The sequence below is a fragment of the Tamandua tetradactyla genome, chromosome 6 (assembly GCF_023851605.1).
Source record: "Tamandua tetradactyla isolate mTamTet1 chromosome 6, mTamTet1.pri, whole genome shotgun sequence".
In the NCBI taxonomy this organism is placed as follows: domain Eukaryota; kingdom Metazoa; phylum Chordata; class Mammalia; order Pilosa; family Myrmecophagidae; genus Tamandua; species Tamandua tetradactyla.
In genome coordinates, this window is record NC_135332.1 from 72,452,085 (window position 1) to 72,476,226 (window position 24,142).

The following is a 24,142-nucleotide window of genomic DNA, read 5'->3' on the forward strand; positions in this document are numbered from 1 at the left end:
AGGTGCGACAAAAATCGAAAAGGTCACTGAGCGAGGGACGTGGTGTAGAGTGGTTGAGGAGTCTTGAGTTCTTTGCACGGCACGTGCAGTAGGTGTCCCTGCCGGGCGCGTGCCTGGGACATGGTGCTGACACTGCGAGCCCTCCCCACCTGCCCTGCACAGGTCTCCAGCCCTGGGCAGGTGCTTTCACATGGCATTACAGCCGCCGGGAATGGGGTCAGGAGCATCTGCTCACCTCAATCGCTGAGCGGAAAGGAGGACCCACCTGCCCCTTGCAAAAAGCGTTACCTCCAAAGTAGAGGGGTTTCAGATGCTGAAAAGTGACAAGGGTCCGCCCCAGCAAATGAAAGCACTGTGCTTTCCATGCTGGCACCGTTTCAAACCCGCCCACCAGCCCCGCTTCTGCCTTCCGATGGGGGTACGAGGCTGCGGGGTCCATCACCCCGAGAGCCCTGCTTGTTCCAGATTCTAGGGCAGAGTCTCCTAACCTCGTTTAATCTTCACCCCAAAGAAACCTTTATAGACTTCTTTTCTCTAATTGCCCTCCCACAAAATTCTGGCCGATGCACTGCACTTCTGTTTAAGTGTCTCTGCGCCTGCCATACGGGAAGGTCAGAATGCTCAGCCCCAGGAGGCAATGCATTGCCCTGGCTGAGAAGTCACGGTGTAGACCCAGCAGAGAGTGGGTCTGTGTGTGATGTCACTCTCCCTCGGGAAATGGGTTCCCTGAGCCAGGAGCCGCTTCCTGTGCTTTTGCAGGTAAATGCAGTCTGCCGAAACCCAGCGCTCCAGGTGGAGGGGCGCACCAGATGGCACCCGTGCTGATGGCAGTGACACGGGGGTGGAGGCTCCAGTCAGCTGGTGGGGTGGGCCTCCCACTCCCTGAACCGGGCATTTCCTTCTCTGCTTGCAAGCCAGGTCCTGCCGGCCCCCTGAGGACGCCTGGCCGAGCGTGCCCTTTTCCAGGTGCTCCCGGGTGCCCCCCCACGCCCGGCCATGGCCGAGCTATGCCGTACGGACTCCGCACTGACGGCCCTGGATGAGGAGACACTGTGGGAGATGATGGATGGCCACCGCCACGAGGTCGTGCGCAGGGTTGTCCCCAGTCGCCTCACGCCCTACCTGCGCCAGGCCAAGGTGCTGGGCCAGCTGGATGAGGAGGAGGTGCTGCACAGTGCCAGGTTCACCAACAACGCCATGAGAGTCGGTGAGGCCCGCGGGGCAGTGCCCACCCCGAGCAGCGACGGGTTTCGGGTTCTCGCAGCGTGGGGGGCTACCGCCACCACTGCCAATTGTTCAACATTTCCACCACCCCCACCCCCAAAGGAAACCCGCGCTCCCGCAGCTCTCCAAGTCCTGCCCCGGGCGAGCACCAGCCTGCCTCCTGTCTCTGTGGGTTTGCCTGTTCTGGATTTCACCGGAATGCACCAGTGCGGGATCTGGCCTTCGGGTTGGCCTCTTTTGCTTACCCTTGGGGCGCCCTCGGCCTCACCCCTCAATGCTCATGCTGCAGAGCTCAAGAGTGTTTAAGGAGCAATGCCAAGGGGTCAGCGCTCCAGACTTGGGGGGGGGCTGCAGAGTCTGCTGTGCACCCCTGAGGCTGAGCCGGGTGGCCGGCCGGGGCTGGTCCTTGCCACACTGACAGGCGTCTGCAGCCTGGGGTCTGGGGTCCACGGCTGTGGGAGTAGCGTTCAGAGGCCCTCCTTAGTCAGCAGACCCAAGGCTTCTAGTAAAATCTCTGGCACGTAGCTCTAAAGAAAGCAGCTTGCAAAAGCTGAGTGTCAAGAATTCTGAGCTGTTTCTTCTCTTAAAGCCAAGGGCACTGGTTTCCAGTTATACCACCAGCAAATTGGTTAGGTATGAGGTCGTATTAGCTTCCTGGGCTCCTGTAACGAAGTCCCACAATTGTGGTGACTCAAAAACAACAGAAATGTATTCTCTCACAGCTCTGGAGGCCAGAGTCCAAAATCAAGGTGTCATCCAAGCTGGGCTCCCTCCAGAGGCTCTGAGGAAAATCCTTTCTGCCTCCCCCAGGCTCTGGTGACTCTCAGAAATCCTCAGTGCTCCCCTGCTTATGACCGCACCCCCTCTCCTTTTTCTTATTATGACACCTGTCCTTGGATTTGGGGCCCACCCTAAACTAGGATGAGCTTATCTTGAGACCCTTAACTCAACCATATCTGCAAAGACCCAATTTCCAGATAAGATCACGCGCGCGGGTTCTGGGTGGTCATGTCTTTTGGGGGCCCCTCATCAACCCATGACAGATGTGTTCGACTTGCTTTTGACTGTCTGGGTAGCAGTATTTACTCATTCAAAAACAGGGGTGCTTACCCTTTACCTATGGGGCTGTTAGCAGGATGAAATGAGTTGCTGTTTGTGCAAAGCCTGGGCCATAGAAAGTGGGTGACTAAGTGGTAGCTATAAACACTATAACATTGGTGGGTGTTGGCTTATGTATCTGGGAAAAGTCTTTATGGCCAATACAGGGGAGATGAATTCATCTGAGACAGATGGAGACGGGTCCTGGACGTGCAGGCCCTGCAAGGCTCCTCTGGGGCTGGGTCCCTGGAGGTGCTGCGGTTTGCTCCTTTCTCCTTTGGAGAGTGCCTGATAAATTCACCCTCCCGCAGCTCATATAGCTTAGCAGTGGGACCGGGTTTCAAGGCATGTCCACCAAAGCACCTGGAAGGTTCTTTGAGGGGGTATCAGCTTTTTCATCCTGTGTCCCCACCTCTATGCTTGGGTCGTAGTAGCTGCTCAGTTAATATCAGGTTTGCCTTCCTCAAGATGCCTGCTACCCACGTGGATAGAGGGAGCCTTCGAGACCAGGGGGGGCCCCCGCCCATCCCAGGGATCCTGGAAAACTTCTCCCCTCCCAATTCTTAGACGTATGGGGTTCCTGCTCCCGCTCCCCCTGTGGGGAAGCCCCCAGCCCAGCCCCCTCGTCAGTTAAAAGGACATCCCTCTCTCCCAAGGGCACTTGTTGGATTTGCTCAAGACTCGTGGGAAGGACGGGGCCGTCGCCTTCCTGGAGAGCCTGAAGTTCCACAACCCTGACCTCTACACCCTTGTCACTGGCCTGCAGCCCGCCGTGGACTTCAGCAACTTCAGTGGTGAGAGCTGCGTCTCCACTGGGGGCGCTGGCAGAACCCTCCCCCCAGGCATGATCTTCTGAGGACCCTCTGGTTCCTGATAAATGGGTGTATGTTTGTGTGTGTGGGGGTCCCTCCTTGCCTTTGCATGGTTCTGAACCCCTGCAGCCCCCTGTCCTGTGCCCAGTGCCCTGGGGGTGAAAAGATCACCCCCCACCCCCACCCCAGCCATATTGAGGGCAGGTTGGAGAAGGAGCCCATTGGGCCTTGAGTTCTGAAAAAAACAGGTCTGCTCTCATTACCCAGCACCATGAAGAGACCCCTGTGGGGTACAAAAGCCTGCATCTGAGGGGTACAGGCAAAGGGGAAGCGTCTCTGGTCCTTAGAAAAGCCCATCGAGGCAGCCTTTGCCTCAGAGAGGGAGGGGCCACCAAGCTGCAGCGTCCCAGCCATGACACTCAAGGACACAGAGTCGGGGGACACGGGCTAGGGCGGTGGTGGGGTGGGGGTAGTCCAAGCTCATAAGCAGCCTTTTGCACTTTTGCTCACCATTTAAGTAAAAGTTAACTCCTGCTTGGTGGAAAATAGGCTGCTTTGGCTAATTTAGTAATTCTAGGCTTCCCTGGAGGTGCTTTTGAAAGAGGTAGAGCTCCTGTAACTCAAAACTGTGGTTGATATAATGCAACATTCCCTCCCTTTTCAGGGTTCTGTTATACAGATTTGTGTTCCCTGACACGTTTTCTTTAGATGACATTGCAAGGAGTCAGCACTGAGCATGGCTCAGCTGACGGGAGGGCTGGGCCTGAGCAAGCGGGGGTCTCCTGGGAAGCGTCTTCATTTGTGCCACGGGAAGTAGGTCACGATGAGCACCATTTATCCAGCCAAAATGTGATTCTCATTGGACCAGGAAGTGTTCCAGTGAGACCAGCAGATTAGGGTCAGTCCTACTGGAGCGTCTGGGCGCAGGCTCCCAGAGTCGCCAAAGCCCACCGCCCACTCCCCCCGCAGGCCTCATGGAGACGTCCAAGCTGACCGAGTGCCTGGCTGGGGCCATCGGCAGCCTGCAGGAGGAGCTGAGCCAGGAGAAGGGGCAGAAGGAGGCGCTGCTGCAGCGCTGTCGACAGCTGCATGCACAGCTGGGCCAGGCAGAGGCCCGGGTCCAGGGCCTGAGCGAGCTGGAGGCCGACCACGGCCGCATGAAGCGTGAGGTCAGTGCCCACTTCCACGAGGTGCTGAAGCTGAAGGACGAGATGCTTGGCCTGTCCCTGCGCTACAGCAGCGTCCTGGAGGAGAAAGAGCTGGCAACCACACGCTGCCGCGGCCTGCAAGAGGAGGTGCGTGGGCAGCCCGGCTGGGTCCCCACGCACCCCCTGTCATTTCCATCCTGGGACCACCTTGTAGCTCGCCCCTCTGCCCCGGGGTCAGCCACCTCCGTGGGGGTGCCCTGGTTTTGTTTAGAGACCAAGACTGGGTGCTGGCTACCCTCACTGCTGCTGGGCTGCCTGTGCTTCTTGGCCGATTCAGCAGAAAGAGCTATGAAACATAAACCTCCACACACACGAAGTATACACACACATCCATGTGTGTACACAAGTACACACACATCCATGTGCACATACACAAGTATACACACATACACAAATATACATATACATATGTGTTCACACAACGATGCACACATCCATGTGTACACACAAGTGTCACCACATACACAGGCACACAAGTATGCATGCACATATATGTCTGAGCACACACAAGCATACACACATATGCACACACATGCATGCTTACATGTGTGCACACACAAGTATGCATCTACACATGCATTCTTTACAAATCATGAGTTCCCACACTTCTCATCTGGATGCTTCCCGTTCCGTGGTTGTGCGCCCTTCCTTGCACAGGCAGAACCTCAGCTCCCAATGTAGACACACTTATTCATTAGCTCCCTCCTGGAGTTTAGCTACAACACCTCAGCATCGCTTTGCCCATCTTCCAACAGTAATCAAACCCAGTAGGAAGCTTGAGGGTTTGTATTCACCCCCCGACCCTGCCCAAGGCTGAGGGTTGTGGTCAGATACTGTGCTCATAGGTTATTGCGTTGCTCATTTTCTCTCTCGCTCTCCCTTCCTTATCCTTAGGACATTTGTTTGAAGCATAATTAGGTTCATTTGTTTCCTTTGGCTTTCACTCCTAGCTCCCAATGATTTGATTTTCTTGTTTGAATACATAGAATATTCCATGTCCAAACCCAGCTGCCGCATAGGAGGAATTCAATAATTGCTTATGAGAGTTTGCTTAAAAGGAGTTGGGAGGGAAAAAGCCCAAGTGGAAATGATCTTCCTTCTCTGCTTGACCTCAGCCCAGGAGTGAGAGCCAAACTCCAGCCTGAGATACAGACTGGGTTCTCCTTACGGGGAAAAGGCAGGCAGGGCCTTCTCCTCAGGTGCCCGGGCTGGCTCACGGTCCAGCAGGAAGAGAGCAAGGACCCGGCCAGGTGGTTTCCCGATGCCCATACTCGCATAAGGGCTGCCGGTCCTTGCAGGGACTGTGTTGCCAAGCATGTCTGCCCCGCCTGACTTGCCTTGTCTCTTTCTTTTACTCACTGATTTTCGTGAATCCAAATCCCCTCCGTCTGGTGTACTGAGTGGAATGTGGAAAGGCAGAGAAGCCAGGGAGCACGCTGGTGGAGATGCTCACGGCCAGCCATTCTTGGCTGCTGTTTAACGTCAGAGATTAAAGGGCTCCTTGATCTGTCCCCGGGACCCCAGCCCAGCAACCCTACCCAATCCCCCACCCCCTCCCTGCATCTAGAAGGGAAAACTAGCAGACCCTGCTCCTACTGGAGGGGCTGGCATTATTCAGTAGCCAAAACCCTGTAACAGATTCTGGGCCTGTTGTGCGTGGGGAATGCCTCACCCCCCCGGGCTGCTGGGCTGGTGGAGAAGCGGCCCAGGCATCGATCCGTCTCCCCTCCCTGGCAGCTGTATCTGCTGAAACAAGAGCTGCAGAGGGTACAGATGACTTCTTGCTGCGAGCGGGAATTTCACGAGAGGTCCCAGAGGCTGGCCAGCGACCCAGAGCCTGGAGGAGAGGAACTGAACCGCCTGAAGGAGGAGAATGAGAAGCTCAGATCTCTGACCTTCAGCCTGGTGGGTTCCAGGTCCCTCCAGCAGGAAACTTCCCAACCAGAGCTGGCCGGCATTTCCCCAGCACTGGCCTTTGGCCCCGGTCTGAGCCTTTTCTGAGAGGTGGATGAAAATGGGGCAACTGGTGGTCCCACTTTCTCTACACCTGCCCCCTCCCCGAATGCTCTCCAGAGCCCAGAGCCCCAAATGGCAACAGAATTAAATGCTGTCGGGCATGCCTTGGAATGTCCTGCTCTGCTAGTTTCCTGCTGCCATATTGGGGAGTGGAGTGGGGTGACTAAAAAGGGTGGAATTAGTCCTGAGGGTGGGGGAAAGGAATTACAGGAACCAGAGAAGTTCAGGACGCCGATGCCCTGGAATGGCGCAGTCCCTTTGCTTCCCTTGTTTGACTCTTTTCCATTAAGAAAGCTTTGTTTATCAAAATATTCTCTCACTAAATATCCAGCGAGCACAGGGTAGCGGCTGCACAGGAGACAGCCACTGTCCATAAACCCCTCTCTGCAGCGGGAGCTGGGGCAGGGAACAGTGCCCATGGGTTTTCCCTCGCTTTGGCACTCCGCTGGTAGATGTGTTGAGAGAGGGAGTTAACCTTGACTGAAAGGAGGCATTGCCATCGTAAGCGGTTGTCAGTTTCCTGTGCTTTCTGTGTCCTAGACCAGGTGTGCTTCCCACTTATGACGGTGAACTTTTCCAGGCCTTTATTCCCACCTGATGGGCAGAGATGCGGCTAGCTCCTCTACACCGCTGGTCCTGCAGCATCTCAGGGCCCCAAGGGGCAGGCCTGTGGCAAGGCCGGGGTCCCGGGCTGACCTCTCTGTCCACCAGGCGGAGAAGGACATCCTGGAGCAGACATTAGACGAGGCACGCGAGAGCAAGCAGGAGCTGGTGGACCGGCTCCACTCTCTGAGGGAGCGGGCGGTGGCCGCCGAGCGGCAGCGAAAGCAGGTGGGCACGCTGCCATCCCTCCTCCCTCCCCTCCTCCGCTCACTCCCCTCCCTCCTCCCTTCCCTCTGATCCCTCCTTCCGCTCCGTCCTCCCCTCCTCCTCTCCTTCCTGTCCCTACCTCCTTCCCTCCTTTCCCTCCTTCTCTCTCCTTCCTCCCCTCTTGTCCCTCATCCTTCCCCTCCTCTCCTCCCTCCTCATCTCCTCCTCTCCTTCCTCCCCTTCCTCCTCCCCTCCTTTGTCTCCTTCCTCCTCTCCCTCCTTCATCCCCTCCTTTCCCTCCTCCCCTCCTTCATTCCCTCCTCCCCTCCCCTGCTCTCTCTTCCCTCCCTCCTCCCCTCTGTCCTCCCCTCCTTCCCCTTTATCCTCCTCTTCCCTTCCCCTCTCCTTCGTCCCCTCCTCCCCTCCGTCCTCCGCTCTTTCCTACCCCTTGGCCGTACCTGCCTCTCAGGCAGGAACTGCACTGGGAGGAAGGCGGGTTCCTGGAATGCACAAGCCCATCAGTTTCACTTACCTGATTCATTGATTCATTCATTTACTCCTTTGTCAGGGCTATGTAGGTGCCAGTTCACAGTTCACAGCCATGTCCGCAGAGATTATGGTCTAGTTCTGTGGTGGTGAGAAAAGTGCAATCAGGTGAACATGTTATTAAGATACAGGGTGAAAAAATAAATGCTTTAATTAAACAATGACACATAAAAATCAGTAAACAACAACAAAAGGTACAGGGTGATTTCAAGTACCTGGGGGGGGATGGGGTGAGAGTCACTATAAAAGGCTGGGGGAGAACAGGAGAAAGGAGGCAGGATGGAGGGAAATGATCTATTTCAGGACGTTTAATATACATGCGACACGCACACATGTTTCGGTGACCAAATCCAAACGTGATCAGCCCAGTGGCTCTTGAGAAGTCCCTGGCACCCCCCCCAGACCCACCTCCCTGTCCTGGCCCCCTCCCATCCCACCCGGCCCTCCGCCCCCACCTTCCGCGGCTTCTGAAGCCTCCGCCTGTCCCCTTCCTCTGCCCAGTACTGGAAGGAGAAGGAGGAGACCTTGCTCCAGTTCCAGAAAACCAAGATGGACTGCGAGATCTACAAGGAGAAGATGAGCACGCTGCAGAGCCAAGTGGCCCAGCTGCAGAAGGAGCGGGACCAGGTATCCCCGGGAGGCCGAGGGGGGGGGCTGTGAACGGCTGTAGGCTGGGACGGCTTGGCACAAGCCCTGTCTGGTGCCCACGGGACAGCCCGGGGTAAATGCAGAACAGGAGCGGGCGGCGGCCCCTTCCTGCATGTCTAAAGGGTGGGCACCCGCCACCTCCTGGCCCCCAGGCGTACTCGGCGAGGGACGGGGCCCAGGTGGAGATCTCTCAGAGCCTGACTGAGAAGGACTCGCTGCGCCGGAAGGTGTTCGAGCTGACGGACGAGGTCTGCGAACTGCGCAAACAGCTCTGCAAGCTGCGGGCAGACTCGCCGAGTGGGGTGAGTGCTCCCCAACACGCTGGGACTCCGACGGGAGGCGCAGGAGCGGGGGCAGGAGGCAGGCAGCGCGTGGGGTCCGAGCATGGGAGCCACCCGGGGCGTCCCTTGAGCAGACAGGGCTGTAAAACTTTGAAGATGCACAGCCGGGAGTCAGCTCTGCCTCTGGGTCTGTGTTTGTGGCACATCCTTAAAGGGGCAACTTGGCGGAAGGTTCCGGAACTTGTAAAGAGGGCATTGGCAGTGCACGGAACTGTGCAGCCAGCCCCGACTTTTGTAAGCGATGCTTCCAGCAATGTTTGAAAGTCAGACGTCCCAGGGCTGAATCATAGCAAACGTGCAATGACAGAGAGTTGTCCTCCCAAAGAGCTAAGGTCATTTTAACACTATCATTATGGCCCCTCCCTGCGGACACTGCCTCCTGGTGAGTGGGCGAGACCCTCAGAGGTTCCCTGGACCTGAGGGCGGGTAGGCGTCTCCCCTCCCTCGCTGCCTCCTCGCGTCAGTCAGACTCACACCCTATATGCAGGCATAGGAGAAAGACTGGAAGGACAGACACCAAGAGGCTAACTGTACTCATTCTGAGTAGAGGGATTATGAGTGAATTTCGTTTTCTTCTCTGATCAGCTCTGTCCCCATCCCACCCCGGATTTCCTGCATGGGGTTTGTATGATTTGGGGAACTCGTAAAGCGCAGCATAAGTTCCCTAAAAGATAAGAAAGACCATTCATCAGACTGGTTGCCTTTCCCGCCTCAGGGGTCAGCTCCTGGGAGCTCCGGGGCTGAGGGTCTTGCTTTCCAGCCACGTGGGTTTGGAGGGTGGGAGCATAATTGTTTCACCTGGGAGGCAATGAGAGTAAAGGAGCCCATGGGGTGGAGGTGGGCGCAGGTGACCTGTTAGAACCCAAGAGCATCCGAGGGGACACTCTACCCAATGAACCCGCGCGTCCTGCCGCAGGAAGCCGGAGCCCGGGAGCCCTGCACCAGGGAGAAGCAGCGGCTTGTGCGGATGTTTGCCATCTGCCCACGGGACGACTGTGACAGCCCCGACGGTGGCCTCCTGAGCTCCCCCGAGGTACCGCCAGCCCCTCCCGCCCCCTCCTTGTGCGGGACGAAGGTCTCCTACCCACAGGGCCTAGCTTGATGCAGCTTGCACCAACAAAACTGGGAATGTTGTTGGGTTGTCACAGGGCCCCAGTGTCTCTGCTCCCTTCTTTTGGTCAAATAAAGAGGGAATGAGAAGCCATGTCCCTTTCCTACTGCCAGACCTGGTGCTTCCTTCCCAGGTTGTTCCCACAGCCTCCTCCCTGGCACCCTGGCACCCCATGGGGCAGCGGCTTCACCCTGCCTACCTGTGTACCCCTTTGAGAATCTGCGGAAGGCTATGGGTCTTCCCCTGAGAACACTGCGCACACACGCGCCACCCAAAATTTCACCTGCCATGCCGGGCCCCAAAAGTCCCAGAGCTGCCCAGACCCCAAATGGAATCAAGTCCTGTCCTTCCCCAGTTTAAAACCTGCCCGTGGCTCTCCACTGCCCCAGGCTGAAGTCCAACCATGACTGCTTTCTGGTAGAGGTGGGTGGGGGTGGAACCGGGAAGAGACCCCCTTGTTGGCCCCATGTGGCCCCCCCCCCCACGCCCCACTAACTTGTTTGCAGGCCCCAGGGATCTGAGTCAGCCCCACTCAACCTCCTCCTGCTCTCTGCCCTGCTGGACTTCATAATCAGTCGCTTGTCCCTCCTTGGATTCCCACCTGCTCGGCTGCTCTCTCTCTCTCTCTGGGGTGCACCCCACTCTCACATCCCCGCCCCTCCCCAGCCAATGTGGCCTTCCAGAGGAGGCTCAGCAGTTGACCTCTTGAGGTGTTGGCAAGTCGATGCCCAGCCAGGGCTGACCCCTCTGGGGTGACGGTGGGTGGGTGTGACTCTGAGGACACCTGTGTCGCCAAGGACCTGTGTCAGGGCACCTGCCTGGACTGGGCTGGGAGGGGGCTGCGAATGCCATCAGGCCGGGCCAACCTCATGCACCCTTTCCTGCCTCAGGCCTGGTCTGACCTCAGCGCCGCGTCCAGCCGCGAGCCCATGGACAGTTTCCGCTCCAGCAGCCCCCTGCCCCCCAGCCAGCAGTCCCTGTACAAGCGGGCTGCAGAGGACCTCCGGGAAGACCCCTGGACTCTGAGGTGCGTCAAGGCCCAGCATTAGGGACCCTGTTCCCGGGCCTCCCCAAGGGACTCCGGCCTGGGCCGCCCTCCTCTAAGGCCTCGTGTGCTTCCACAGCTGCCCAGGAGTCCTGGAAGCTGAGCTGGGCACCTCCCCAGGAGCCAAGGCCAATGCCACGGACCTGGGTTACGAGATCATAGACAAGTCAGGTGAGTGTGCCCCAACCCTGGACTCTGATCCAGGGACCTTCTCCTGGGCCCAGGGCCTGGTTGGGGGGACAGCGAGCAGTGCGGACGGGGAGCTCCAGGGATGCAAGTGAGACCACCTGGGGCTCTCTCTGGGTTGGGGTGGAGACAGAGTCACCCTAGCAGCGGCTCTGGCCTTGGGCCTCTACAATCGCTCAAATGGCCGGGCTGCCTGAGCCAATACCCTTGACCCTGACACCGGGGCCCTTTTCTGTTTCACCCAGAGGCCGAGGTGGGTATTTATAAGCACGTCCACTCAGAACAGATGTTCACACAGCGACACACACAGACCCACATGCTCACACCCAGGTTCACACCAGCTCACACCCACCCACACTCGCACACTCATACTCACTCATATACGCACGCATACTCACACATGCACACTTACATGTTCTCATACATACATGTCCACACACAAGTCACACTCATGCACATGCGTATATACATCCTCTCCCACACGTCCACGCATGTCCACACCCCCACACCCCAGTCACACCCTCTCACACACACACCTACTCACACACTCATGCACTCACACATTCTCTCACTCACACCCCCTCTCACACACACCGTCTACCAACACATTCACACACACTAACATTACCTGTACACTCCTACTCAATGCCCCAACACACACTCACATGCAAATTCACACCCACACTGTCATGCATATTCATGCACTCACACTCATACTCATATACTCACACTTTTATAAACACACTCATACACTTGTATACTCTCCCACAGTTTTACACACACATTCACACACATGCACATTCAAATGCATCCACACACTCTCACATGTGCTCCACACACTTTTATACACTCACTCTCATACACTCACACACTCACATGCATTCATGCACACACACCCTTAAATGCTTTCCCGGGCCCTCCCTGCTCTGATCTGTCCTTACCGGGGTCTCCCAGCAGCACCTGAAAGTGTCAGGCCTGGGGTCTAGGCTGCTCCTGGTGGGGAGGCATCTCTCCTCGTGTTGATTTCACCCGTCCGCCGTCCTCCTCCAGGTCACAGCCCCTCTCAGACAGCTCCCCTGCCTCGATCCTGCATACCCGGCTCCCCAGGGCCAGTACGTGGTGGTGTCTCACGCCCACCTGCAGTTCAGCCCACAACCACTGGGGGGCGTACGGACACCACACTGCAGGCACCCAGGGTCATGTGATGCCCACCCCCACCACATTTTCATTGTTTCCAACAGCGATGAGTTGGGGGGGCCGCCCTGGACAGAAACGTGTTGCTTGTGGGGGCTTGGATTTGGAAGGCTGATTTCTCTTTCTGGGTCAGGCTTCTTTGTAATGCCCCGCCACGTTGTGTTTTATGGCAGTTTTGAGTGGAATCACCGCAAACACACCAGGAATGTAGAGTTAATTTCAGGGAACCTTAAGTATATAATCACGAGATTGTGGGCGTGAACCGGGCCCAAGGCTGCCTATAGCCCTGGACTCGGGTGCTCGTTTGCCTCCCAGGCAGGAGCCGGGGGACCCTGGGGACGGCCAGGGGTGGGGTGGGATGGGGTGGGGCGACCACGCAGAAGGGCAGACCAGACCTGACTTTTCCAATGAGGCTCAAAATCCAGAGTTCAGGTGCAATCTCCCAGCCTTTCAAATGCCAGCCACGGCTTCAAATGTAGAAACAAGGCACGTGGCCGAGGGCGGCTCTGCAGGGTGGAATAAAGGTTCTGGGGCGCTCGGAGGGAATAGGGAAAGTGCTTGGGTGAGGCATGGGCCTGGGGTGGCACCGGCTGACCGAAGCACCTCCAGGAGTGGGGCCGCCTCGTGGTTACCCTAGGCTCGGTGGCAAGCTCTCGACTTCCTCCAGGCCTTCCTGAGACGGAGGGCAGCTCGCAGCCCTGCCTGGGGGACTCCTGGACCTCAGAAAGGTAAGTGGGGCATCTCCTCGGGGGCTGCTGGAGAGCCACGACAAGGCAGTGGCAGAGAGCAGAAGGTAGCATTTGCCACAGGAGGGGACCTGGAGGTGGTAGGGAGACCCCTCGGCCTCCCCCTGCTGCCGGGCACTGTGCACACCAGGTCACCCCGCAGACCGCGCCCCTCCTCCACGCAGCAGCTTCCCAGTGCGGCGCCGGCCGGCACGCAGGGCCCTGGGCCAGGTGGCGGTGCTGGCGTTCCAGGGCCACCGGTTGCTGGAGCAGATCAGCGTCATCGGAGGCAACCTCACGGGTATCTTCATCCACCGGGTCACCCCTGGCTCGGTGGCGGACGAGATGGCCTTGCGCCCGGGCACGCAGGTCCTGAGGGTGAGCTCGGCAATACCCCTCCAGCCTTCCGGGCTCTAAACAGGGGGCCCACCAGGAAGAGGGACCTGGGCACTGAGGGGGGGACCTGGGCACTGGAGGAGGGCACTTGGGCACTGAGGGGGGTCCTGGGTACTGGAGGGGGGCACCTGGGAACTGAGGGGGGTCCTAGGTACTGGAGGGGGGCACCTGGGAACTGAGGGGGTACCCGGGCACTGAGAGGGGGACATGAGTGCTGGGGAGGAGGGACGTGGGGCTGAGGGTGGCCCAGACACTGGAGAAGGGGAATCCATGTGCTGGGGAGGGGGAACCTGGGGACTGGGGAGGGTGGACCTGATGCTGGGGAGGGGGCACCCAGGTGCTGGGGAGGGGTCCCAGGCACCCTTTGGCTCTAACTTGACTCAGATGTCTGATTGATGACCTGATACCGTCTTTCTTGGGCTGACGGGTCCCCTCTCTCATAACCAATCTAAAGGCAAAGCTCCCACGCACAGGTGCTTCCCCTCTGAGCCTGGGGGCTGCTCTCGAGTCTTTTCAGTACAGTGTCCTGAAAATGCTGGCCTCCTGATAGGGGTGGGGGTGCAGTATTAAAAAACAAAAAAGTCTTGGAAATAATTCAGAAAACTACTGAAAACAAATACACAGCCCAATTAGTTATTATTAAGTGAAACACAGGGAGGGATGAGTTTGATGTGCCTAGAATCAGAATTATTCCACTTCAAACTTGTAAGAAAGATTGGAAATGGACAAAGCAGGTGTCACCGTGTCCCTGAGGCTCACCCCTTGTCCCTGGGAGGGGATTGAAGGCCAGGAGAGGCAGGGCTGGAGCTGGGCCCTTGGGCAGGGCCCTCTGGAACCCCGAGCTTCAGGCTTGGAGTGTGCTGGCCACGGGCTCAGCTGCATTCTCGGAAGTGTGGCGTGACCTGCCTGCCTAGCTCCTGATACCAGTGCAACCCCAGTCCCCACTCCGCACAGCTTCCCCAGTGCTGCTCTCAGGAGTCTCAGTCACAGATGTGCACCATGGTTAACACAGCAGAATTCCTTTAAGACACCTGCAGAACACGTCCTAAGGTCCTTGTTCTAACAGAGTTGAAAATGCATCTTAATTCATTTCTTATACGAATATGTCCACTGCTAAGATTAAAGCAAGATGGAGAACAAGCAGAGTGGACAGTGGGCCCCGAGGCCTGTGGCTCACCGCTTGGAAAAGCTGCGTCCAGGCCACGATTCAGTCTCGGGCAAAGGATGCACCAGTGGCTGTGCCCTGCCTGGGAAGGGCAAGCTGGCCCTGCAGAAGGGGTACCCCACGCCCACCCCCAGCAGCCCCCTCCTAGCGTTCCTGGCTTTAGGCGGTGGAACCCTTTGCCTTCAGGTTGATTGTGAGGGAGCGGAGCCCCTGCTCAAGGTGGGCCTGGAGGACGCGACGCTGGAGCAGGCTGTTGGGCTCCTCGGGTGGGTGGACGGCTTCTGCTGCCTGTCTGTGAAGGTCAACCTGGAAGGTACGCTCCCCGGCCCTCTCCCCGGGGCCACCCTGCCCTGCTGGCCCAGCGGCCCTCTCCCCATCTCCACGGGTCTAGGGCCTCGTGACCAGGCTTCACCCCAAGACTGCAGAGGCACCCCCTGACCCTAGTGTTGACTGGCTTCCTGGAAGACCCTTCTTTCTCTCCTTCGTTCACATTCCAGAGTGGGCTGCCTGTGTTCCGGAACGTTCTTACGTGGGGTCCCTGCCTGGGCTCACCCGCTGCCCGTGTGTGCCCGGCCCAGGCTCACCCACTGCCCGTGTGTGCCCGGCCCAGGCTCACCCGCTGCCCGTGTGTGCCCTCTGCTCAGGTTATAAGAAGCTGGTCCAAGACCTGGAGGCCAGAGTGGCCACCTCGGGCGACTCGTTCTACATCCGGGCCAACCTGGCCCTGGAGGCCCGGGAGGAGGGGGCGCTGGCTGTGCCCTGTAACGCCATTCTCCACGTCACCGACACCATGTTCCGGGGCCGCGGCTGCTGGCACGCCCACCGCGTCAGCCCCTACGCCATGAAGGACACGGATCACGGCACAATCCCCAACTTCTTACAGTGAGCTGCCACTGCCAACCCGCGGGGGCCGGGGTGCCCCCAGGCCAAGCCCTCCCACCCAGGAGTGAGCCTTGGGGGTCCCGGTAGGGCCCACCCGTGAGTAGAGGGTGGGAGAGGTGAGACGCCCCAAGAAGTGGAGCCCCCAACACGCCACCTACCCAGGTTACTACTGAGGGTGGAGTTTCTTTGTGATGGGCACTTTCTCTATTGAAAAAAATGGATCAGTTTTCTCGACCTTGGACCAGCTGGCATTTGGGGACGAGCTATTCTCTGTGATGGGGGCCTGACCTGTGCAGGATGGTGCGCTGTATCCCTGGCCTCTGCCCACAAGATTCCAGGAGCACATCCTGTCCCCCACCCCCACCTTCACAGACATTGGCAGCCAAATGTCCCCAGGGGGTGGGGTGACCCAATATCCTAGTTAGCCTGGGATGTGTCCATTTTAGCACTAAAAGTTCCGTGCCATGGGAAACTCTTAAGTCCCAGGCAAACTGGGATGGTTAATCTCCTGATTGGCCCCTGTTGCAAACCACTATTCTAGATGAACCTGTAGGAATCTCGAAGGCTCAAGGTCAAAACCTGGAGTGCCCCGGCCCAGCTCTTCTCAGCCTTATTTCAAATCCTATTGCTTGGGAATGGGATTCAGCAGGTCTGGGTGGGGCTGCAGGTTCTACCTTTCCAACATGCTCACTGGGAATGCTAAGATGAGGTCTGTGGGAGTCATGGAGTCAGGAGATTCCGCTCAACCCTGCAGTTGTGAGGTTCTAGAATGTTGGACCCCAATCTTGGAGTTGTGTGGTTCTAGAATAGTGGACCCTAACCCTGGAGTTTTGAGGTTCTAGAACAGTGATATGCAACCCTGGAGTCATGAGGTTCTAGAATGGTGGACCCCAACCCTGGAATCATGAGGTTTTAGTGTGATGGACCCCAACTCTGGAGTTTTGAGGTTCTAGAATGATGGACCCCAACCCTGAAGTTATGTGGTTCTAGAATGGTGGTACCCAACCCTGGTGTCGTGAGGTTCTAGAATAGTGGTACTCAGCTCTGGAGTCATGAAGTTCCAGAATGGTGGTACCCAGCCCTGGAATCATGAGGTTTTAGAGTGATGGACCCCAACCCTAGAGTTGTGAGGTTCTAGGACAGTGGTCCCCAGCCCTAGAGTCATGCAGTACAGAATGGTAATCTCCAGCCCTGGAGTCGGGAGAGTTCAGAGTGATGGCAACCACTGGGAGAGTTGCGAGGTTCGAAACAGTGGTCCAGCCCTGCCTGCCCATGAGAACCACCTGGGAGACTTCTTAGCACACCATTGCCTGGGATCCCCCTGGGAGCCAAATCTCCGGAGGTGGGTGGGAAACCCGCAGTGACGGTGCTGCTCACCTGCTACCTGAAGCAACACCCCTTCAGGCTTTCTGAAAGATGTGAGGCTGGCTGGCCCCCGGGGCCGTGACCAGCTTTGCTAGCCCAGCCCTCCAAACCTGGAGGTGGCTCCTGGCAACTGGGTCAGAGACTCGCCTCCCCTTCTCTGTGCAGGGCCCAGAAGCTGCTCGTCACCCTCATCGAGGACATGACCCAACAGAGAGCTACCACCCGCAAGGTGAGTGTGGCCAGCTGCCACCTCCCAAATCCTGGGCAGCCCTGGCTTCCTCACCTGGCCCTCCTGCCTCATCCCCCAGCTCACAGCACCATTGGCTCCTCACCACACTTGGGGGTCTCAGCCCCACCTGGGTAGGCTGGGAGAGAGGGTTGGGTGCTGGCCAGGGCTGGGTGGAGGGTGGTCCGGCCCCATGTCCCCCTGGGGAACCCTCAAAAACCATTGCCGCCTCTGCACACTCTGCCACCACGCTCCTCTGACCTGCGTACAGATAATCTCCAGTACTTGCCAGGGAAGCAGCCATTGCTGTACTCCAGCCGCCAGTTCACCCCTTTGCCTGTCTGTCACCACCTCGCTCTTACTCCCTCCCAGCTCCGTGCACCCTTGGGGACGGTCTTTGTGCCAGCCTCTGAGCACTAGTTGTTTCTAAGCAACATGCTGGAGCAGCCTTTTCTTGCAAGGCAGCCGGGCTGGCCTGTCAGAGTGGGGGCGGGGGGCCCTCCTTCCCTTTGTAGCCCGTCCACTCCTCTGGGCCTGTCCCTCTCGGGACCCGCTCCGCCGCATGCACCTCTTGCCCAGCTACTGAGACTGGGCACCCAGCTGCTCAGTGAGCACAGCCTGCGTTGGCTCGTGGGGTGGTGCCTACCTGTGTCAGTGCCTTCAGCAACCCCTCTCACCCCTTCTCTCCCCTCCCTTTGGCAGCCTTCTGGGGGGCCCCAGAAGTTGGTCCGTATTGTCAGTACAGACAAAGCCAAGGCCAGCCCTCTGTGTTCGGCCTTCTACAGGGGCCACTTGGACCCCAGCAGGCTGGAAGGTGAGGCCCGATAGGGCTGGTAGGGGTGCTGGCTGGCCCACCTGGGAGGTGAGGGCCGTGGGAGCAGGGTAACAGTGCTCACTAGGCCAGGACATGCCTTTAAGGAATCATCATCGATATCTGTGTGCCTTTCTGAGAGCAGTTGAGCTGCTTGTCTTTTATATCCTTTAAAGCCAATATTCCTGCTTCTATAATCTGCCCCAACAAAATAGTCCCCAAGGAGATTAGTGCAAAGGTGCTGCAGCAGTCCTTTTAAAGCAGTCAAAACCTGAAAGCTGCATAAACGCCCCACACTGCACAAACCAGCAAACTCTGCCCATGCCATAGCTACGAAGTGGTGCGACCCCGAGATCTCAGAGAGTGAGAGGTCAGGAGAACGCATGCCCCTGACCTGTGAAACTGTGCCATGAGGATGAGCCAAAGTGAATTCAGCATAAAGGCAACAGAGAGACTGGGAAATAGTGCCCACTTCTTGCAGAGTTTTGTTTTTTGGATGCTCACTATAAAGGGTTGTTGAGAGTGGTTTGGAAGAGAGGAACCCACTTTTCTCTGTCTTCCTTGTGGGTCAAACAAGAAAAGTGAGATGAAACTGCGGGCTGTGTGGCCTGCTTGCCAGCTCTCTGAGCTACTTCACTACTGGGTAAAAAGCAGTTGCTCAGCCAGGAGAGGGGGTTGCTGTGAGATGCAGAAAGAAGCACAAAGGTGGAGCCCAGGGTGTGTCACGTGGTGTCCTAGGTGCTGGGCTGCAGCAGCAAAGAGACAGACAGAATGCCTCCTGCTCAGAACCGGCTAAAGGAGGGGAAGCCAAGGGGGTGGGAGAAGCTGATGGGGGTGGAGTAGCTGGTAGGTAGGGGTGGGAGCTGATCAGAGAGGGGGGAGCTGATGGGGGTGAGAGGGAGCCAGTGGGGGCGGAGGGATCGATGGGGATGAGGGGAGCTGATGGGCATGGGGAGGAACTGATGGGTGGGGAGAAGCTGATGGGTGGGGAGAAGCTGATGGGTGGGGAGAAGCTGATGGGTCGGGGAGGGAGCTGATCAGGGCTAGGGGAGGGGCCGGGGTAGCTGACAGCTATGGTGGGCCCCCTCACGGGCCTTTCCCCCCACAGCCCCCGCTGCTGCGTGCTTCTGGGCTGAGAGCTGCCTCACCCTGGAGCCGTACACGCTGGTGACCCCCCACAGGCCCACGCAGCCCCGGCCCGTGCTCTTCGTACCCAGTGCAGTCGGGAGGATCCTGAGCGAGAAGCTGTGCCTCCTCCGAGGGTTTGAGAAGTGCCGGGCAGGTAGGCTCTCACCTGGGCGCCCTCCTGCCTGTCTGCAGTAGGACACGGCCCGGCTCGGCCCCGCAGGATGGTCACTGGCTCTTGTCAGAGCCCAGGAAGGTTGCTCAGCTCGTGGGGGCTTCAAACCACAGAAGTCCATTCTCCCACAGGCCTGGGGGCCAGAAGTCCTAGGTCCAGGTGTGAGCAGGGTCCGCTCCCTCCAGAGCCCCTAGGGGAGGCTCCTTCCTGCCTCTCCCACTCCCCATCCACGACCGGTGGTGGCAGCAGTCCTGGCACTGCGTGGCTTGTGGCTGCGTCACTCCCATCTCTGCCTCGCCGTCTCCACCTGACCTTCTTATGGGGACACCCGTCCTTGGGTTTAGGGCCCACCCTAGCCCAGTAGGGGTCCTCTTAACCAGTTACATCTGCCAAACCCTTTTTCCAAACAAGGTCATGTTCTGAGTTTCTGCGTGGATCTAAACTGGGGAGGACGTTATTTCCCCCAGTACAGTTAGGCAGGTGGAGACAACCGAAGCCCCCATCCTCCTGCTGCCATCTGCTCTAGAGGAGGCCCCTGCAGGGGAAGGGCCAGTTGGTATCCTGGGGCTAAGGGACAGCCTCTGGGTCTCTCTTTGTCAGCATGAAGGCCCTGCTGCTTAGAGGAGGCGTGAGCTGTCAGCTCTTTCTCTGAGCATCCTTTGCTGACGGAGTAGCTGCTGGGGAGAGGTGTCCATGCTTGGGAATGAGCAGCACCCTGCCCTACCCTCCTGGGGTTCGTGGTAGCAGGGGAGACCCTGGGAAGCACATACAGTCCAGGCAGTGCCCTTTGAGCCCCTACTGTGTGATTCCCTTATGAGCACCTACTGTGTGATTTCCCTTATGAGCATTTATTATGTGCCAGGCTCAGGGTGGGGGAGCAGTGCTAACAGAGGCAAACACCTAAAGATGCAGCAGGACAGTGGGGTAAGCCAGTGTGGAAATGGATATAAGGTCCGAAGTGGCCCCTACAGGGAGCGATGGGCTCTTTGGAGAAAGGAGGGGAGGGTGGGGAGGAGCTGGGTACTGAAGGTCACGTAGGAGTTTGTGAGAGGAATGAGGCCACGCTGCAGTCCAGGTAGAGGCAGTGCGAGGGGCTGGGACCACTGGTCATCGAGGTCAGGGAGGAGATGGTATTGGGTGAGGCCGGGGAGACAAGAGTGGGGAATGGGGAGTCGGGTGGTTTTAGAGCGGGGGAAGCCATAATCAGACAGGATCTTTGAAAGCTGATGGAACCAGCTTGGAGCAGGGTTCATCCAGGGTCTGGAAATGAGCTGAAGAACACAGGGACCATCTTAAGAGCTGCCTGGGGGACTGGAATCCTCGAGTCTGGGGCTGTCTTGGAAGGGGGAGGGGGCGGGCCAGGAGGAGAACATGTAGAATTCACACGTGGGGGACTAGTGGTCACAACCCCAAGAAGCTACTCAGGAAGGAAGCATTGTCAGAGAGGGTTACTTGGGGCAGCGTGTCCTAAGCCTGGCACCACTGGTGTTTTGGGTCAGAAGATTCCTTGTTCTGGGAAATGTCCTGTGCCCTTGCAGGGGTGGAGCTGCATTCCTGGACTCGCATACCAGATGCCAGGAGCACCCCTGTGACAACCCTGCAATGTTCCCCCAGGGGACAACACTGCCCTTGGCTGAAAATGGTTCAGTTGAGGGTTTCTAGATGGAGGAAGTTGCATGCATAGTTTGCAACTTGGGAAAGCGATGGGTAGGGAGGGGTCCGTCAGTCTGTCTGTCTGTCACCCATCCATCCGTGTTCTGACACTGGCAGAGGGCCTACGTGTGTCTAGATACCTTAGGGTCTAGGGGCAAGGCACAGATGCCCCCGTGTGTGGAGAGCAGGGTTGAGGTGACACATCAGGCATCCCCGGAGCAGCTTCTCCTTGAGCTGATGGGCGTGCCTGGGGTGGGGGTAGAGGCCTTCAGCGCAGCCACCTAATGTCCCCTCCTTGTCACCTGCAGAGCACTTGAGCCAGGAGGAGTATGATGCCTGGAGCCAGCGAGGGGACATCGTCCAGGAGAGAGAGGCACCTGGCGGCCGCTGCTGGGTGACCCGGCAAGCCGTGGAGTCCCTGGTGAAAAGGGTGAGGGGCAGCCCAGGGGCTGCTCTGAGGATGGATGGCAGCTGTGGCCCCTGGGCCTTGGGGGCTGGACTGGAGGAAACCCTACCCCTCGGAGCAGGGCAGCAGGATAAGGCAGGGAATCTCTCCAGATCCCAGCCTTGGGGCCAGCATTGGCCCTAAGAGCGGAAGCAGTGAGCATTCTTCCCAGAGCCACGCAGAATGTGACGAGGACAGTCCTGGTTTGACAGTGAGGTCTGGGGGACGTCTGCTTCCTACCTCAGGGCCCTGGGCACCTTAGCTGGGTGCTTTTGCCTCCAGCTCGGGGTCCAGGGGGAATCACAGGGAAATCCCAAACCCTGTTTCTGCCATTTACAATTCTTGTCTTTGGGCAACTCTTTGAACTTCCTTGAGCCTGGTTTCCTGGACCCTAACATACACTTGTTAAATGCCTGCCTTGTGAGGCTGTTTGAGGCTCCAACAGATATGAGGAACGGAGCACACCGTGAACTGTAAAGTGTGTAGGGACACAGAGTGAGGGAGCAGCGGTGGGGGGCCCCGTCGTGCAGCCAGACGGAGCCGACCGATTGCTGGGCTCTGAGAACCCATGACAAAGCCCACCTCAATCCCAAAGGCTTGCCATTTCTAGATTTTCCGAGCGGAAAGTCAAACAGTGGAAACCCTAAGATTGTGCAGTGAGTATCCTCTTATACAATGTAGAAAAAAAAAAAAAGAAAAGGAAAAAACCCACAAAATCCTCTTTTCCAACTTCCATAACAAAATTTGGTCCTACCAGCTCCCATTTTCGGCTTACATGGAGCCACGTGTCGGCCTGGGCTGCGAGGGCCCCTCTCGCTCCCTGCAGCAGCCCATGAGCTTGATTCAAATCTCTCCCCCTCCCCTGAAGAACACCCACGCTCTCCTGGACATCCGGCTGGACGGCGTCTGGGCCCTGCACAGGATGGAGATTTTCCCCATCATCGTTCACGTCATTGTCAACGAGAAGGCCGCTAAGAAGCTCAAGTAGGTGCACCATGGGCCTGCGACCCTGAGCTGGAGCCAGGTGTGCCAGCTGCCCTTGGGACCCACGCGTGTGCCTCTTAGTGTATGACGAGGTTCCCAGGAACTCACACTGTTCCAGCTCATGGTGCAGTTTCCCCATAAACTTCTGGGACAAGGTTTCCCCTTCCCTCTCCCGGGGAGGAGCCAGAGGGCAGCTAAGGGGTAAAGGCGTAGACCTGCCTGCACCCAACTACAGAAGCTTCCTGGGGCACAGAGAACACGTCCTAATCCATGTCAGCTCAAGGCAAGAAAATGCTGGAAACCGTCACTCGGGTTTACAGCTGGGGGACAAACAAAGACATCCTGCTGTCACCTCTCATCTGTTGTACTGAGAGCTCAGGTGTAAACTAGCTGAGCTCCCGGACCCCCCAGCAGTGGAACATCATCCGGGGCCCAGGCTGGCATGCCACAGTCTTCTGCACCGGCCACTCTGTCCCCTCGAGAAGGGCCAGCCTCGTCCAGGAGCATTTTGCCATGTGCTCGCATGCCTTCTGGCCTGGGGGTCTGAGCCTGGGGACAGCTTCCAGGGCCCCATTCTCCCTGAAGTCTGCCCTCTCTTGACTCCCTTGTCTTTTCCAGGAAGGCCCTGCAGCGGCTCGGCATGTCGGAAGAGCAACTGCTGGAGGCGGCCAGGCAGGAGGCAGCGGAGCTGGACAAAGCACCCTGTCTGCACAGCAGCCTGGCTGCTGATGGCTGGAGCGACCTGGAATCCCTGCTCAGCTCTGCCCGCCTGGCCATTGCAGATGAGCAGAAAAAGATTGTGTGGACGGAGCAGAGGCCCCACTGATGCCCCTATGTCCCTTCTGGACCCGCAGGGGCCTTCGTGTCCTTGGGGACACATCCTCTAAAAATCCTAAGCTTGGGACTGGAGTGGGGAGGGCTGGCCGGGGGAGCGGACCTCGCTGCAGGGTTGCTCACCACCCAAGCCCAGCTCTCCAGAAGCCAGCTCCCCGTTTTCCGGGGGGTCTGCCCTTGGACCACGGCGCGTGCAGTTCGTTTCGGGGCAGCCTCACGGGTCTGAGCCTTCTCTGGCCCTCCCCAGGGCTCACATGGCACGAACTGGGGACCCCAGGAGTGATTCTGCTGCAGGGATGTCTCCCTCTACAGCCCCCGCCGCTGTCATCACTGCGATTAAGCATGTCTCTGGGTGAAGCCATCTGCAGACACGCTTCCATTTTACATCTCATCCCATCAGAGGACTCGTTCCAAACCTACTGAGGCCCAGGCCAGGAGGCCTACTCTTCCTGTCCGGTGCAGAGGCAGCAGCCCATGCTTATTGTCACCCAGCTCCTGACAGCTGAGAAAGGCTGCGGTGACTAGTTACAGAGGCTGCTGCTATGTGTTTATTTAGTGATGCAAACAGTACGGCCTGGTGGGACGGTGCCTGCTGGCCACTGCGTCTGGCCCAGAACCCGGAGTGGGCACCTGGGAGAGGCCTGGCCAGAGACCTCTGCTCAGGCAGCTACAGGGATCCTCTGGGTCTGAGAACTGCCTCGTCCCCAAGCCAGCACTGCCTCGGCCCCTCTTCAGGCCAGCTATCTTCGTTCCACCTCCAGGGATGGGGGCCGCTGGCACGTGGCTCCCGTGAAAAGACCCTAGACCCCAACCCCAGCCCGCCCTCCCAGTCTCACGCCTCACTCCAGGGGCCATCAGGAACCAAATGTTACCGCAGTGGCCCCTGGAGGAAGTTGTTCTGGAATTCAGGTAGGTTTTATCATAACCAATTTCAGGAAGTGACATTCTCTGTGTTTTTCTAAATTAAAAAGCTTTTGCAATGCTCTGGCCTCTCTCCCCTTTCCCCCACCAGTATGGAGTCGACGACTCCCTAGCACTCTAGGGAAGGAGCCCCTCTTTCTAGGTTTTCCCAAGTACAGCCTCTGCTCACCAGGTGGGTAGAGCATTCTGTGAGAAA

At 57.9% G+C, this 24,142-nt stretch overlaps 1 protein-coding gene across 1 annotated transcript; it reads left to right on the forward strand.

Moving 5' to 3' along the window:
* Positions 1-339: 339 nt before the first annotated feature.
* CARD14 (caspase recruitment domain family member 14) lies at positions 340-23,971 on the forward strand. The gene is made up of 20 exons (XM_077166164.1): positions 340-1,207; positions 2,979-3,116; positions 4,104-4,429; positions 6,080-6,247; positions 7,070-7,189; positions 8,216-8,341; positions 8,515-8,664; positions 9,620-9,736; positions 10,705-10,841; positions 10,939-11,030; positions 12,907-12,967; positions 13,150-13,342; positions 14,712-14,838; positions 15,170-15,407; positions 16,938-17,001; positions 17,701-17,812; positions 18,918-19,091; positions 21,071-21,192; positions 22,076-22,191; positions 22,810-23,971. Exons 1-20 carry the CDS (start codon positions 997-999, stop codon positions 23,015-23,017), a joined length of 3,000 nt encoding a protein of 999 aa, XP_077022279.1. The 5' UTR covers positions 340-996; the 3' UTR covers positions 23,018-23,971.
* The last annotated feature ends 171 nt before the right edge of the window (positions 23,972-24,142 follow it).